Raw genomic sequence first — 15,780 nt, forward strand, 5'->3', positions numbered from 1 at the left:
AGTGTTTTATCTCTGAGTTTAAATTTAATTTGAAATATATCTGAAAGAGAAAACTAAAAGAATATTTCTCTAACTTTTTGGAATCATATATTAAAATCTTACAATTCTAGAAAATATTTATCATATTCCATACTTCAATTAAAAAATAAACATTTAACATGATTATATCTCTTTCAGTATTATGTTAATCACTAAAATATATCATACTAAGAAATATATCACAATGTGGGAGCATACTCACTCACTGTGCTCATTTAACCCTAACCATAACCACATATTTTCATACAACGTGTAATATGTAGAGAAAAAAGAGACCAATTTCACAATCAAAAAAGTTATATAAAGTTATATAGTAATTTCTCCAACATAACAATATGTTTTCATAGCTAAATCTGTCATCTAGTAAACTGAGGGAAAGAGTTTGGTGATATTGCCCATCGTACAGTTAGAGGGCAAAATAAGCTTTAATATTTTCAGAATGCAACAATTAAAACTTTCTTCTGTACTTTTGTCAAACAGGAAATTTGTAATTAAATAAATTTGTAAATACCCAAGAGTAGACATTCACACTGTCAGTATATTATACCTTTTTTGTACAATTCCAAATAAAGTTTGGTGTTTCAAAAAGAAATCTGCTTTAGGGACTTCCCTCGTGGCGCAGTGGTTAAGAATCTGCCTGCCAATGCAGGGGACATAGGTTTGAGCCCTGGTCCAGGAAGATCCGACATGCCACGAAGCAACTAAGCCCGTATGCTACAACTACTGAACCTGCGCTCTAGAGCCCGCGAGCCACAACTACTGAGCCTGCATGCCACAACTACTGAAGCCCATGCGCCTAGAGGCCATGCTCCGCAACAAGAGAAGCCACCGCAATGAGAAGCCCACGCACCACAACGAAGAGTAGACCCCGCTTGCCACAACTAGAGAAAGCCCGCACGCAGCAACGAAGACCCAACGCAGCCAAAAATAAATAAATAAATAAATAAATTATAAAAAAGAAATCTACTTTAAGCTGGCTTACCTTCCACACTCAAAGTCCCCATTTTAGATTCCAAGAAGTCAAATAATGTGCTTGGTGCTGACGGCCTTGCATTTCCCAGTTCCTCTTCATCTTCAGATCTTATTCGCCCCCTGCCTTTTCCTTTACCTTAAGAAGTAAAGCAAGACATATACATTATACATGCAAAAACAAAAAAAGAATATACACTAAAATATAATCAGCAGACATCTTAAGTAGAACTTTATATATATATTTCTTTTCATATTTTTCTGTATATTCTACATCCATTAAAACAAAAATGTTTTTAAATGACTATATTAAGTAGCACCTTTAATCCTTTAAATGATCTATCTGGAAATTTGAATTTGTTCATGTAAATTATCTTTTAAGGAAAATAAATCATTTTTATATGATTTTTCTTTAACCACTTATTTTTTTTTTAATTGAAGTATAGTTGATTTACAATGTTGTGCCAATCTCTGCTGTATAGCAACCACTTATTTTTTTAAAAGAATATAGGACTGGGACTTGAAAAATCACATAATACATTTGACCATACAATAATTTTAAAATAACATTAAATAAAAGTCATGTTCCTGTTAATTATTAAAAGTTTATAGACTAGTCATTTATACAAATGGCCTAGTTCTAGAAATAGTTAATAGAGCTAGTTACTTCATATTTTCTGTATTATTCATGGCCTTGTTAAATAAGGTATTAGACCTACTTTATATAAAGATGAAGACAATGAGACTAAGAATAACCTACATAAGACTGTGGTTCCCAAACTGCTGCTCCTTCCACTTACCATAATGGTAAATGAAGTTATAGCCTTCACAGCAACAAAACCCAGTCTTTGTCGACAACATATATTTCTCTGAAAATCAAATAATACTGTCTGGCACATTGCTTAATGAATTATACCTCTCAGAGGTGGACCCGTAACAGGTTTCTGTTTATTGCTGTTAAGAAGTACATTCAGTGCTGCTTCTAAGTTGTTGCCATTATCCATGAGAGCTTGCCTTGATGCTTCTTTACTAAAGCCCATTTCTGTTATGTGCCTCAGAGCCTTCTCATCAACCTGTAAAGAACGAAGAGAAAAGTTATGCTGATAGCCAATAAACAAGCAAGGTATAAGTTTTTAACTACATGCTGTTTTTTAACTAAAAATTACATCTGATGTTTATGGAAAAAATGTGATATTAATACATCACTTGCTGTTTTTTCATACCAATAGTCAAGGAAGGATCTGTGATATGCAGGGTTGTGCCTTCAGTACTTTCTCTGTATCATTACAAATGCAAAACAAACAAAAAAGAAATTTTATATGTCAGAATAAGGCTTTTGAAAATAATACAGGCAGTGAAAACTACCTAATGAAAAATTTTCATGGTTGATACTTCTCTGTCCTAAGGAAGTGCAATTTATATAGCACCTCTCCAAAAATGCAAAGTATAAAAAGAAGCTAACAAAATAGTACCATCTCAGTAGCTTGGTTTTTTTTCTACTCTCTATTGTTTCAGTACTCTGCTCTATATTTATTAGCAATACTATCTATGAAGCTTTGACAGCCTGTACCCCAAGTAAAAAATCTACTTTACAAATGTCAGAACCCCAAATCTTGAAAAATCTAGACCTGAGTAGAATTAAAGAACTGTTTAAGTAACATAAACATATCCCATGAAGAAATTACTGAATCATAACCAGCTGAGGAATACATAACTAACTTTTATACATTTAAGAGTTAAGATGGATAGGCTTTAAGATAGCATTACACATGGCATGCATGGTGCAGACAGCTACTCTGATACCCATGTAGACGTTGTTAAAAGCACAGCACTTTTTAAAAAATCCTGTTTTTAAAACCCTGACTTTTTTTCAAACCCTGATTTTGTGACTTCCAAAGACAAAATCCTTTCTAAATATAGTAGCAACGATCAACAGATCAGAGCTGACACATAAGAGAAAATTTACATCCCTGCTGTAGATATACTAAAGTAAATGTAAAAAGGATTAGACATTAAAACTATAATTCATCCTTCTTATTCAAAAACTTATCTAAATGTAAAAAAAAATCCTTCCAAAGCCTTTCCCTCTCCCAATTATCTCCCAAGTAAATATCTAATTAAGAATATTATCCCATACATAGAATTTAACCAAACACACTCAAGAATCAATTAATATCCAACCTTGGTATAACTTATTGTACCTTTCTTGTTAACCTGATTTGCAGTTAACCAGTTAACTCTCATTCAGTGCTGTTGGCAGGGCCATGCTCTCTCTGACAGATTTAGGGAAGAACCTTCCCTGCCTCTTCTAGTTTCTTTCTTTGCTGGCAATCCTGGGCATTCCTTAGCTTATAGATGTATCACTCCAGTCACACAGCCATCTTCTCACTGTGTGTCTTCAGGTCAACTTCCCTCTGTAAGTGTCTATCTCTGTGTCTAAATTTCCCCTCTTTATAAGGAGATTAAACTAGGGTCATATTGGCTTGGGGCCCAACCTAATGACCTCTTTTTAACTTGGTATCTCTGCAAAGATCCTGTTTCCAAAGAGAGTCAGTCACATTTTAAGGTACTGGTGGTCAAGACATCAAACTGTCTTGTTTGGCAGGGGGGTAGCATGGGGGTGATGGATGGGACACAATTCAACCTATTATACCACCTATTATCAAAAATTATTTTAAGAACCTGTCAACTGACATCCTAATCAAGTCCTCTTTCAATTGTTGAAAATAAAGAGCTGAATACCATGCAACATGCAAAAGAACAGGGTTCCTGGTCATTAAAATTTCAAACTGTCCTTTTGATAGTCTCCTTCATTCTTAAATGACAGTTTTTCTGAATACAGAATTACAGGTGAACAGTTTTTTTTCTTTCCGTACTTTCAATATATCACCCCACTGCTTCCTTGCCTCCATACTTTCTGATGAAAAATTGGCCATTTATTTATTGAGGATCCCTTGTATTTGATGAGTTGCTTCTCTCTCACTGCTTTCAAGATTTCCTGTCTGTACCTTCCAACAACTTGATTATGTGTCTTGGTGTGTCTCTGAGTTTATCCTATTGGAGTTCACTAAGCTTCTTAGATTTGTAGATTTCATCAAATTTGGGAGTTTGGGGGCATTAGTTCTTCAAATATTTTTTCTGTCCCTTTTTCTCTTCTATTGGGAAGAGAACATACACAACATAATGTGTATGTTGGTATATTTGATGGTACCTCATAGGTCCCTTAGGCTCTATTTTTCTTCATTTTTTTCTCTTTTTGCATCTTAGACTGGGTAATTTCAATTGCCCTATATTAAAGTTCACTGATTCTTTCTTCTGCCTGCTCTAGTCTGATGTTGAACCTGACTAATGAAATTTTTTATTTCCACTACTGTACTTTCCAGTTCCAGAATTTCTATTTTGTTTATTTTTATAATTTATCTTTATTGATATTCCCTACTTGTTCATATATTGTTCTCCTGATTGCTTTTAGCTCTTTGTCAATGGTTCCTTCACACCTCTGAGCATTTCTAAGACAGTTAATTTAAGTTCTTGTTTAGTAATCCCAATGCCTGAGCTTCTTCAGGGATAGTTCCTTTCAATTTCTTTTTTTTCCTGTGAGTGGATCATACTTTCCTGTTTTATGGTATGCTTTGTAATTTTCTGTTGAGAACTGAAAATTCTGAATACTGTATTGATGGTAATTTTGGAAATCAGATTCTCCCTCCTCCTCAGGGACTGCTGTTGTTACTTAATGAAGACTGCAGCTGTAAGTTTGTTTAGCAACTTTTCCAGATTTTCTTTTGTAAGGATTTTATTCCTTGTGATATGTGATCACTGGAGTCTTTGTTCCATTATCTCCCTGGTCAGCCAGTGACCAGCCTCTTTCTTCATTAATCACCATCTGTATGCTGCAAGAGTTTGATTTGACTCCAGAGTTGTAAAATAGTTGCTTCAGACAATGTTTGTCAGCTTAAGAGTTGTTTTGGTGGACAGCCCAATTTCTGGAGCTTTCCATTCTGCCATCTTTGTGATATCACTCCCTTCATATGTTTTTACTCCTCACAACAATCCCAAACTGCTGGTCTTTGGTGTTCTATGGCAAGACATCCCCAGATGAGGGTTCTCAATTCACTCAAGTTTAAGAGCTTCTTGAGTTAGAGACTGTGTAGTTTTCAACTTGCTGTATCCACTCAAACCTGAAAACTGACTTTTTTTTTTAAAGAAAGAGATGATCATGTATTCAAGGAAAAGATAGTCTGGTTCTGTTATAAACCTATTCTCCTTGGCTAGTGATTGATTTAGGAGTGGGCATGTGACCTAGTTCTAGTCAATGAACCATAGATGGAATTTACTGGAGATTTCCAAAATTATTTTTTTATCTGATAAAACAGATCCACACCCAGATAAATGTCCCCTTTCCTTCTTGCCTTTGAACTTTTTGCATGAAGATTTAACACACAGAGAATCCTGTAACCCAGAGAAGAAAACCAAGAAACTAGAGAGATGCTCACCAGAGCTCCAACACTGTTATACTGCTGAATTTACCAATCTTTGTAACCATCTATCTCCAAATTTCTTGTTATATGGGATGATGAAACCCCATTAGTTAAGCTAGTCTTAGCACTCTACAGACAAAATCACCCCAAGTCATTTAACCTTTAAAGGCAGAGGAAAATGAATTCCTGTCAGTTCCCTTATATCTGAGGACACTGTAGCATATCAGAAATATCTCTGACTCCTCCCATTATCTCAAAAATCCAGGAATATTTTGCAATTGAGTCTATAATATACATTTTCCATTTCAATATATTTTTCCCAAAGAACACAACAAAACAAAATCACTTTAGACAAAATTTGAGAAAAGATGTGGGGAAGGTAGGGAATGCCCCATAACTGTATGGTTCTGAGGCATCATCTTTTAGAATATAATTTCCATTGAGCGTTCTCCGTTTAATTTGATGACTTTTTATCAATCCACTCTAAAAGACATCATTCAGACATTAGAAAGTTAAGTAAAACGTAAATTTTACTTAAGTAAATTATTTTTCAACCAATCCAAATTTTCCATGGAATAACTGGAAATTATTAACTGGACTCCTTAATGAAAGCCTCTTAGAGTTGTGACACCTATTTATAATATACGCAAAAAGCCAGTGGTGGTTCTGAGAAAGAATTAAAAAATCCAAGGCTATTAAAGAAAAAAAGGCTATTAAACTTTGTGGTTGGTTCTTCAGCCTTACCAGTTCTCTGTAGACACCTTCATGTTTTCCCTCTGATTTGTTTGACTTTTCTTTCTGTAAAATCTCCCTATTTCGGTTGCCAGCAGCACTCATGTTGAGATTACTTCTAGCACCACCACCACCTCCTCCAAATGTCTTGGTCTTCAGATAACAGAAAGATAAAAGAAATGTAAATAAATAACATTTTAAAAAAGCTCTAAAGGCTAAGCTATGACTAAAATCTGAAGTAGTTAAGTTTCTTAATTATGTTTTACAGGAAAAAAATGAAATGTTAACTAATTCTTTCTAAATATCTACTAGTCATAATCTCACAAGTCCAGGGGAGGCAATTAAAAAAATTACATGATTATAATCTTTAAATCTCCAAGGCAAATCATCAGAATAAACTTAAGTAGACAACAATATAAAAGAAAAGAAAATAGTACAAGTATTGTGGAGATTAGGTGTCAAAAATTATTCTAGGGTAAAATACTTGACTGATATCATGAGACAAATCCAGCTACATGGCAAGGCTTTCTTCAGCAAGGCACCTAACCTATCTAGGAATCTGTTACATTATGTTCAGGATTCTATGCTCAGGATTCTAGAACCTAAGAAAGTAGAAAAATAATACAAATTTTAACGTGGGATTAAAAGTCTCATTACTAATTTATTATTTACATTGATTACCACATATGCTATATCTTACCAACTATGTATAAAAGCTTTAAAGTCCATATTTCTTATTTTGTCTCACTTATTTGAATAATTATATGTGTAATCAAATTTGAATTTGATCTCATTTTTGTTTTGTCAAAACTACAGTGGAAAGACTAGAACATAAAAAACATCGGTTAGGAAAGATACAAATTCATGACTGAAAAGCATTCCGCAGTTATTTGTACAATATTAAATTAAATATCTGGTTATATAATATCTTTATAGTTTTCTAAGAGCTAATAAAAGCAGAAGCCAAGACTTGATTTTTATTAGATATAATTATCAATATTTTTTAATGTATCTTAAAATGATTACAATAAGAAAACATCCTAGATATACATTTATATAAGACTGGGAAATTATTTTGAATCAGATGAAAATGTAAAGAAATAGAATCTGAAAAATAGAAAAATGATGTGAGATAAGCATCAATGGACAACATATTAAATACCTCTATTAGGTAGTTGATACACCACAATATTTAAGTTTAATTCAAATCAAAATTAAAACTACATCTTCAAAGACCAAAGACCCATTACTGGATTCATTCAGTTTTTGGTTTCTGCAATCCCAGCAAAAAAAGAAAAAAAATAGCTTTGGAATGTCTTGATAGTCATTGCTTACATAACCACAAGGAAAAATGTGAGTTTATATTAATGTGATACAAAGTTTATTAGATTGGGAGACAATGTAGTACAGGTAAGAATACAGGCTTAAGAGCTACACAAGGCTGGGACTAAATCTGTACTGAGCCACTTCCTAGTTCCCGCCCTCAGGCAAGTCACTTAACTTCTACCCTCCGTGAACCTCGGGTTTCTCATCTTTAAAATAGGGACGAGAGAATTCCCTCGTGGTACAGTGGTTAGGACTCCACGCTTCCACTGCAGGGGGCAGGGGTTCGATCCCTGGTCAGGGAACTAAGATCCCACAAGCCGCTGGATGGCCCCAAAACACCTACCTCACTGGGATGTTGTGAGGATTAAGTGACATCATCAACATGAAGTGATGAGTTCAATAACTGGCACATAGTAAACACTCATAACAGATGGCAATATTACTGTTTTGCTTAATATATTAGAACATAGTTACCTGAAAAGTCTGGATCCTGACCTGTTCCAAATTAAATATATTTCTGGAATTTAAATTATGTAACTCCAAAAGTGCTTTTTATTTTGGTGCCAGTGAAATAGTCCCATCTTCTGGAGGCATTTCCTTATTATTTTCTTTCCATTTTATGGATTAAGGAATAGGATAAATAGCATTTTCAGAATTGCTTTTCACTGCTTTAAAACAGTTGTTACCCACTAAACATACAAATATCTAGAAACATCACAACTTAAACATTACCCATAAGGTAACTGATGTTGTCGTGTATGAGCCACACCACCCCGTCCATATTATGTGAATTAGGCATCTGTGACATCATCACCATCATAAACCCCAAGTGGGCCTTAATGCTGTCTTGCAATCTTACTACATTTTCTTAGCCCATTCACCCTCCCAATCTTCTTTAGCAAGGCACCAAACCTATCTAGGAATCTGTTACATTATGTTCATGATCCAGTAATAGGATTCTAGAATCTAAGAAAGTAGACAAATAATACAAATAATAAAAACCATTATTTTACATGTTCTCCTCACTCCTCAAATCTCAAACATCTTCTCCCTCATTGTGCCTGTTTGACCATGCTTACTTCCTCACTGAAAAAATGGAAATAATCACTAAAGAACTTACATAGATTTTTACCACATCAACCCACCCACTGATATCTGCACACTTATACTTTATCTTACCAGCATCTACATGAATGATAAAGGAATGTGGAGAGAATGAATGACTCCTCTAACTCTACATTAATTCTCAGGTCACATCTTACATGACTTTTCAACAGTCTTTGATAAATTCAATACATCATCCTCCATGAAATAATTTCTGTATTCTCTTGTTTTGATCCTGTCTTACTGGTCACACCTTGGCTGCTTTCATTCAACTGGTAAGGTTGAAATGCTACAGGGTTCATTCCTTCTCCTTTTCTCTTCCCTTCAGCTCTCATTCCCTTGGTGATCTCATCTGACCTCATGATTTTAAATATAATCCATATGCCTACCACTTTCAAATGCATACATCCAATCCAAAACTCACCTTTCAGCTACACTCTTCTCTGTATTACTGCCTATTAAACATTACCACATGGATGCCTAAGAGGTACCTCAGTATTAATATACTAATTATATTAATAACACCCTGTTCCACCCTGGTCTTCTCCAGTACAAAGTAAGCAACTCTAACCAGCCAATTTTTCAGGCCAAAACCCTTGAAGTCATTCATAACACCTCTTTTTCTCTCAAGCTCCATCTTTAATCTCTCAAAAACTCTGATGGCTGTATTTTCAAAATACCAGAATCTGAACACTTTGTACTGCCTACACAGCTGCCATTGCTACCAAAAACTTTTCTCCCCCTGGATTACTTCAGTAATTTCCTAACTTGTCTGATTCCCATCTTCCAGAAAATAGACATCAAACAAGATTTTGGAAAGAAAGTTTGTCTGAGAAAAATGTAAATCAAAAGAACAACTTTCCTATAATCATTAAGAAATTGATATACTCCCAATATCCTTTTCTGAAACTCCATAATTTTAACAGCTTTTTGGGAAAGAAGAAATGCATTTTATGTAAACTGTGCAAAATGAATTAATTTCAGAAATATTAAAAATGATTTTTAAATGTCTTAGAATAGAGAAAACATTGAGGAATAGCAATAGTCACATTTACTGAAGACTTTTAGCAAAGGACTATTTTAACTGAGGCAGTGAGACTATAATTAGGGGCTCTCAGCTTCTCAGCATTATTCCAACTCTATTTCTTAGTTAGGATATGGCTGTGATCTTATGCTTACTATGCCTGACTTCTACCCTAGTTTACCATTAACTTAGCTTAGCTTGTTGGATGAAGAAAGCTGTTGATGTATATCGAGACTGAAGATTAGTTATTCTATAGGCCTCACCCTTGTTCCTTATTCTCCAGGAACAGCTAATCAAAGATTTATGACTTAATGTTCCAACCACAAGCGAGACTTGCTAGCTAGTTGGAATCGTGTGATCAAGAAAAACGTCCTGAAAATGGAAGACAGCCCCCTCCCCATGAGCATGTAGCCCTTTCCTCTTTCCCCTATATAATCTCCAAGCAAAACTGGCGAGTTGGGAGTTGGTTTTTTGGAACAGACATCTACCTTCTCCCCAGGATTCCCGGCTTCCTCAATAAAGCTATCTTTCCTTTAACCCAACACTCTCAGCATTGGATTCTTGAGTGACAAGCTGCCGAACTGGAGTTCAGTAACTATATCATGATCTGTGCCATGTAGTATTCTAAATGTTTTAAAGATTAGCAATTTTAATTCTCACAGTTTCATAGATAAAGTAAATATGGTACAAAACTTAAGTAACCTATCCAAGGTTGTCAGCAGGATATGTTTCCTGTCTGTCTGATTCCAGAATTTGTGCTCTTGTCCCCTACATAAACAGGACAGAAAGACACTGCAGGAAGAACTACCAAAATTCAAGAAGTCTCCTACTTAAAATTTGAATTTAAATAGGAAAACAGCTGTTAGCTAAGATTTATTACTGGTTCTGAATAAAGAAACCTATTTCAATACCACTGGTTAAGAAAAATCTATCTAAGCAACCAATTCATGAACTAAAATTTCTTGTCAAAATCTAAAAATCAATAAATAACTACAGAAAACACCTATTTCAAATAAGCAAGCAATTACAAATAATGAAAAGAAAACCTTTTGATAAAGCAGGGTATGTATAAATGCACATATAATCCAAAGATAAAAATTATTTTTTACTATACATTAGATTTAAGAATGTTAAAAATGTTAATCCTGAGCCATTGATTTACCCTCTAATGTTTACCTGAATTCCTCAAAAATTTCTATTATAGGGGAAAATTATCCTCAAAAAGTATCATCTATCCCAACTAATAATGGGAAACCCTCTGCCATTAAAAAAAAAAAAAAAAAAAAAAAAAAGTTGTGTTCATTTGTATACTGTTAAGAAGAAAAGAAAGTGGGAGAAAAGAAGAGTGGTTTGCTAGCAAAGGTAACTTAATGGAATTGTTAAGGAGATTGGAAAAGGAATGTTTATGAGTAAAATGTGTAACCCATAAGACTCCAAAAGGCACCAGGGCATTTTCTACTGATGGAATATAGAAAAAGAATGTCAAAAGTTTGTTCAATTAGTTACTTTATGTGAAAAGACAATAATGATTGTGAGTAATCTAAATAGAACATAATGGCAAGGAATAAGACAAATTCATAATGATTTAGTTTCTTACTTCTTTGCTCTTTGCAACTTCTGCAATAGCAGCAGTCCTTTGCTTTTCAAATTCATCATTATCATTTGGAGGTTTGACAGGCAATGTAACTTGTAATGTCTTTCTTCGATCAAGTTCTCTGCTATCCACTTGGACATGAGATACACACTTCTGGCAATAATAAATAAAAATAAATTGTTTCAGTAGTTCCAAAAGAGATGCAAGCTTTTCATAAGTAAGTAATGTCTTCAAAAGAAATATTTGTATCACAACAGCTAAGAGCCCATAAAAATACAATTATTTCCCATAGATTTAAAAATAAAGGTAGAAAGCTAATTGAAGTAACTTTTAAGTAATTGTAACTGGTAAATGAAAGCTACACTAAATGTAGGCAATCTAAAACAGGGCACATATTGGGTTGGCCAAAAAGTTCGTTCAGGATTTTCTGTAACATCTTATGAGTGAACATGTTGGCTAACCCAATATTTAAAACATACATCAAACCAAAAGATCTAAGTTTCATTTTAGGATAATGACTTAAAATAATTTAAAATTTCAAACAGTCTAGACTATTGCACAAGAAGTAAATTCAGTTTTTTATTAAGCCCTTGATTTCCACATTATGCCACAATATCCATGAGGGTTTATAGTTATTTTAACATATAGAAAGGTGTCTCTCATCTTATAAGCCAAAAGCTAAAAACATACTCCCTCCCCCTAATCAGGCTGCAAAGTTTTAGGTTTTTAGTCTCTTAAGACAAATTAAGAAAGCCATCATTGTCTAAAAATAAGTCCTGAATTCTGTTCTCTCTTCTAATTCTAACAGCAAAAATCCTATAAAATGAACCTTTTTCAACTTGATAATTTTAAAGAGGAATAAAAATATGCTCTCAAATAAATGTGTTATACAAATATACAGATTTTTGATTTTCAATAATATAAATATAAAATAGCTGACTCTAACACACAGCCAAGCATATTCTGTCTTTAACCCATGTTCAAGGCTAAGATGCTGAATAACAGATTTTCACAATGGACTTCATAAACAAATAATATTATTTAAGCTATAACTTTTAATATACTTCCTAATACAAAAAAAAAGCTATAAACACACTTCAAATTCTTGAAAATAATTAAATCATAAGTCTCTGTGAGCAATTTTTGAAAGAAATATTATCACCAAAATGTTTAAGGGGAAAGAAAATTCTTACAAACACAGCATTTGTTATTTTCAAATATAAATTATTAAAATGTTTACACTCTGTTTTCATTCTTGGGGTTTTTCACTGATAGAAATAAGAATATCATCAGCACAGATCATGCCTCCTTTTATCTTGACTGTCCCATGTTCCAAAGCACAATAAAAAATGACATATGTTTTAAATACTTTGAAAATAGCCACGATGCAAGAATGTCTTATTTAATTTTGAGTAGACCCTCCAAAAAGGGGTTTGAAGAGGATCAATGTCAATTGATCCTGCCCACTTATTTTCTGATCAACTAGGTATCTGTTTTTCATACCAAAATTTTTTTAATTGTTATTGAGACATAGGTCTGTTTCCTAGCTGTTGTGTCCCCAACTCATCTTCACTTTGAGCCAGCACTCTTGAAGGAAAATAAAGCACAAATGCAAGGCAGATTACCAAGAGCTAAATTTTAGTGGTATCACGTGGCAAAGAGCAAGCAGTCACAGGGATTATTCTCAGATTCTTCAGTTATAAAGCAGGGACAAGCTGGAGGAGACTGTTTTAAAGGCAATTTGAGGCTTAGCACAACCAGGAAGACACACGATATTGGTCAGCTGAGGAGGTACCTCAGGGTAACATTTTGCAGCAAGGGGGTTGAAAGTTAGGAAACAGAAGGAAAACCTTTAGCTTATGTGAGAGAAGAATCAGGGCTGCTGTAGTTGAAAATGAAAATACCAACTGGAAATAAAATTAAGTACCTGACTGAGATGGGCATTTGGATCAAGGCAGAAGAATAGAATCTCGGAAGGGGCAGCTGGGACAGCAGGCTCTCCTAAAGTGCATTGATGCCCTTCCCTGCCTCATGTTCTCACTCTTTTGTCTCCTGTCAATCTTTCTGTTGATGCTTTTATTTTTTCTCCCTCTTTTGTTTTTAATGAACAAAGTGAGAAATTATAGCATATTTTTGTCTTCTTACTTCTGCATTTCTCTCTCAAAAAAAAATGCCCCACCACCATCTGATATTAATTTTAAGCTGCATTTCAGGTGTGTCTCTTAACTGTTTCAATCTTTGGGTTAACAGCTTTTTTTTTTTTTTTTTTTGTGGTACGCGGGCCTCTCAATGTTGTGGCCTCTCCCGTTGTGGAGCACAGGCTCTGGACACGCAGGCTCAGCCGCCATGGCTCACGGGCCCAGCTGCTCCGCGGCATGTGGCATCTTCTTGGACCGGGGCACGAACCCGTGTCCCCTGCATCGGCAGGCGGACTCTCAACCACTGCGCCACCAGGGAAGCCCTGGGTTAACAGCTTTTGAGAAAAGAATCTACACAAAAACTTTAATTACAATAACGAGAAAAAAAAACACAATTATTGATTTCCTGTAGTTAATATATTTCCATATAACTCCTATGACCTCTGAGTGAACAGTTCAGCACAAAACTAAACACAGCTTGAATACAAATGAAAAACATTTTTTGCTGATTAAAATTCATCTGCCAAAATGAAAGTCATTACCTGTCCAAAAGGCACAAAAGGAGGTGGTCCACCTTCGGTTCCAATATTGCTTCTATTGTGTTTTGACAAGCTCTGTGAGAAAAGTGAGTTGTAAAACAGAAATTATACATTAAAAATATATTTAACAACACTTATAATGCACCAGGAATCTACTCATTTTAGTAGATTCTTATAGGAAATAGAAAAAAAGCCTTCTATTATTAATTTCAAACTATATAAATTATCGTATTCCTAACTTCAATAACTAGGCAAAGACTCTCCCCTTACTTCCCCTTTCCAAAACCCAAATTGACATGATTTTCAGAAGTATTTGCCAAGTTGCTCCCATAAGAAGAAAACACAGTTAAAACCTCTCAACAAAGATGATAAACTTCGGTAGCAAGAATTTCATTTTAATTAATTTCATTTTAATGCATAGTAAAACAATAATCTGACAGAAAAATATCTGGAAATTATCTTCAAAATGAAATTTTTAGACATAAAAATCTATTAGCAAAAAACATATTTGTGATACTGTTATATAATAAGAAATATATATTTGGTCTTTGTCCCCAGTTCCTGGAACAGAGACCCTAAAACACTTGAAATTTCCTGAATCACAGGGTTAAGGAGTACATTTTGTTCTACATAATAAGCGCCTTTGAGCATCCTGAGTTTATATTAATGAGGTGACTATTAATGGGCCCCTAGCAAGCTCCAGGGTGGGGACTGGTAGCTGGAAAAACCAACCATGCGATTAGAGGGCTAGAGATTGAGTCAATCACCAGTGGCCAGTGATTAACTCAAGCGGGCCTATGTAATGAACCTCCATTAAAACCCCATAAACGATGGGGTTCAGGGAGCTTCCAGGCTGGTGAATATATCCATGTGCCAGAAGGGTGGTACACACCAAACTCCACAGGGACAGAAGCTCCTGTGTCCAGGACCCTTCCCGATCTTGCCCTATTAAGCTCTTCATCTGGCTGTTTATCTTTTATAACATCGTTTATAATAAACCAGTAATAGCAAGTAAAGTGTTTCCCTAAGTTCTGTGAGCCATTATAGCAAATTATCAAATCTGAGCAGGGGATCCTGAGAACCCCTAATTTATAGCCAAGTTGGACAGAAGAGTGGATAACATCAGGACCTACTACTTTCAATTAGCACCTGAAGTGAGGGGTAGTCTTCTGAGACTGAGTTCTTAACCTACGGGGTCTGTACTAAATCCAGGTAGTTAGTGTCAGAACTGAATTAAATTTTAGGACATCTACCTGGTATCCCAGTGGAGAGAACTGGAGAATTGCTTGATGTGGAAAAGAAAACTCCACACTAGGTGTCAGAAGTGCTGTTAACTAGAAACAGTTCATAGGAATACTGATAAAAGTGATTTCTAACTATTTAAAGAGATCAGACTGCTATAGTTTATAATATGGAGGATAATTTCAATTACAGTAAAATTTCCTTAATAAAAGTCTTGTTTTACAAATCAATGTATACTTAAAAGAAGTATTCAACAGATTGTTCTTTAATAAAAAAAAAAAAAAAAGCTTCCAGGGCTTCCCTGGTGGCACAGTGGTTGAGAGTCTGCCTGCCGATGCAGTGGACACGGGTTCGTGCCCCGGTCCGGGAAGATCCCACATGCCGCGGAGCAGCTGGGCCCGTAAGCCATGGCCGCTGAGCGTGTGCGTCTGGAGCCTGTGCTCCACAACGGGAGAGGCCACAACAGTGAGAGGCCCGTGTACCGCATGAAAAAAAAAACCTATAAACAAATGACAATGAAAACACGATGACCCAAAACCTATGGGATGCAGCAAAAGCCGTTCTAAGAAGGAAGTTTATAGCAATACAATCCTAC

General features: G+C 35.0%; 1 protein-coding gene across 1 annotated transcript in view; it reads right to left on the reverse strand.

Annotated features, from left to right (window-relative positions):
* The window catches only part of TDRD3 (tudor domain containing 3), a 203,839-nt gene that overhangs the window by 61,414 nt on the left and 126,645 nt on the right, over window positions 1-15,780 (reverse strand). The window contains exons 6-10 of the mRNA XM_067713741.1: window positions 13,947-14,018; window positions 11,270-11,419; window positions 6,231-6,371; window positions 1,925-2,081; window positions 1,022-1,147 (exon numbers count right to left, since the gene is read on the reverse strand). Of these exons, the coding sequence (XP_067569842.1) occupies window positions 1,022-1,147; window positions 1,925-2,081; window positions 6,231-6,371; window positions 11,270-11,419; window positions 13,947-14,018 (646 nt within the window). The remainder of the gene's footprint in view (window positions 1-1,021; window positions 1,148-1,924; window positions 2,082-6,230; window positions 6,372-11,269; window positions 11,420-13,946; window positions 14,019-15,780) is intronic.

The sequence above is a fragment of the Pseudorca crassidens genome, chromosome 18 (genome assembly GCF_039906515.1).
Source record: "Pseudorca crassidens isolate mPseCra1 chromosome 18, mPseCra1.hap1, whole genome shotgun sequence".
Classification (NCBI taxonomy): domain Eukaryota; kingdom Metazoa; phylum Chordata; class Mammalia; order Artiodactyla; family Delphinidae; genus Pseudorca; species Pseudorca crassidens.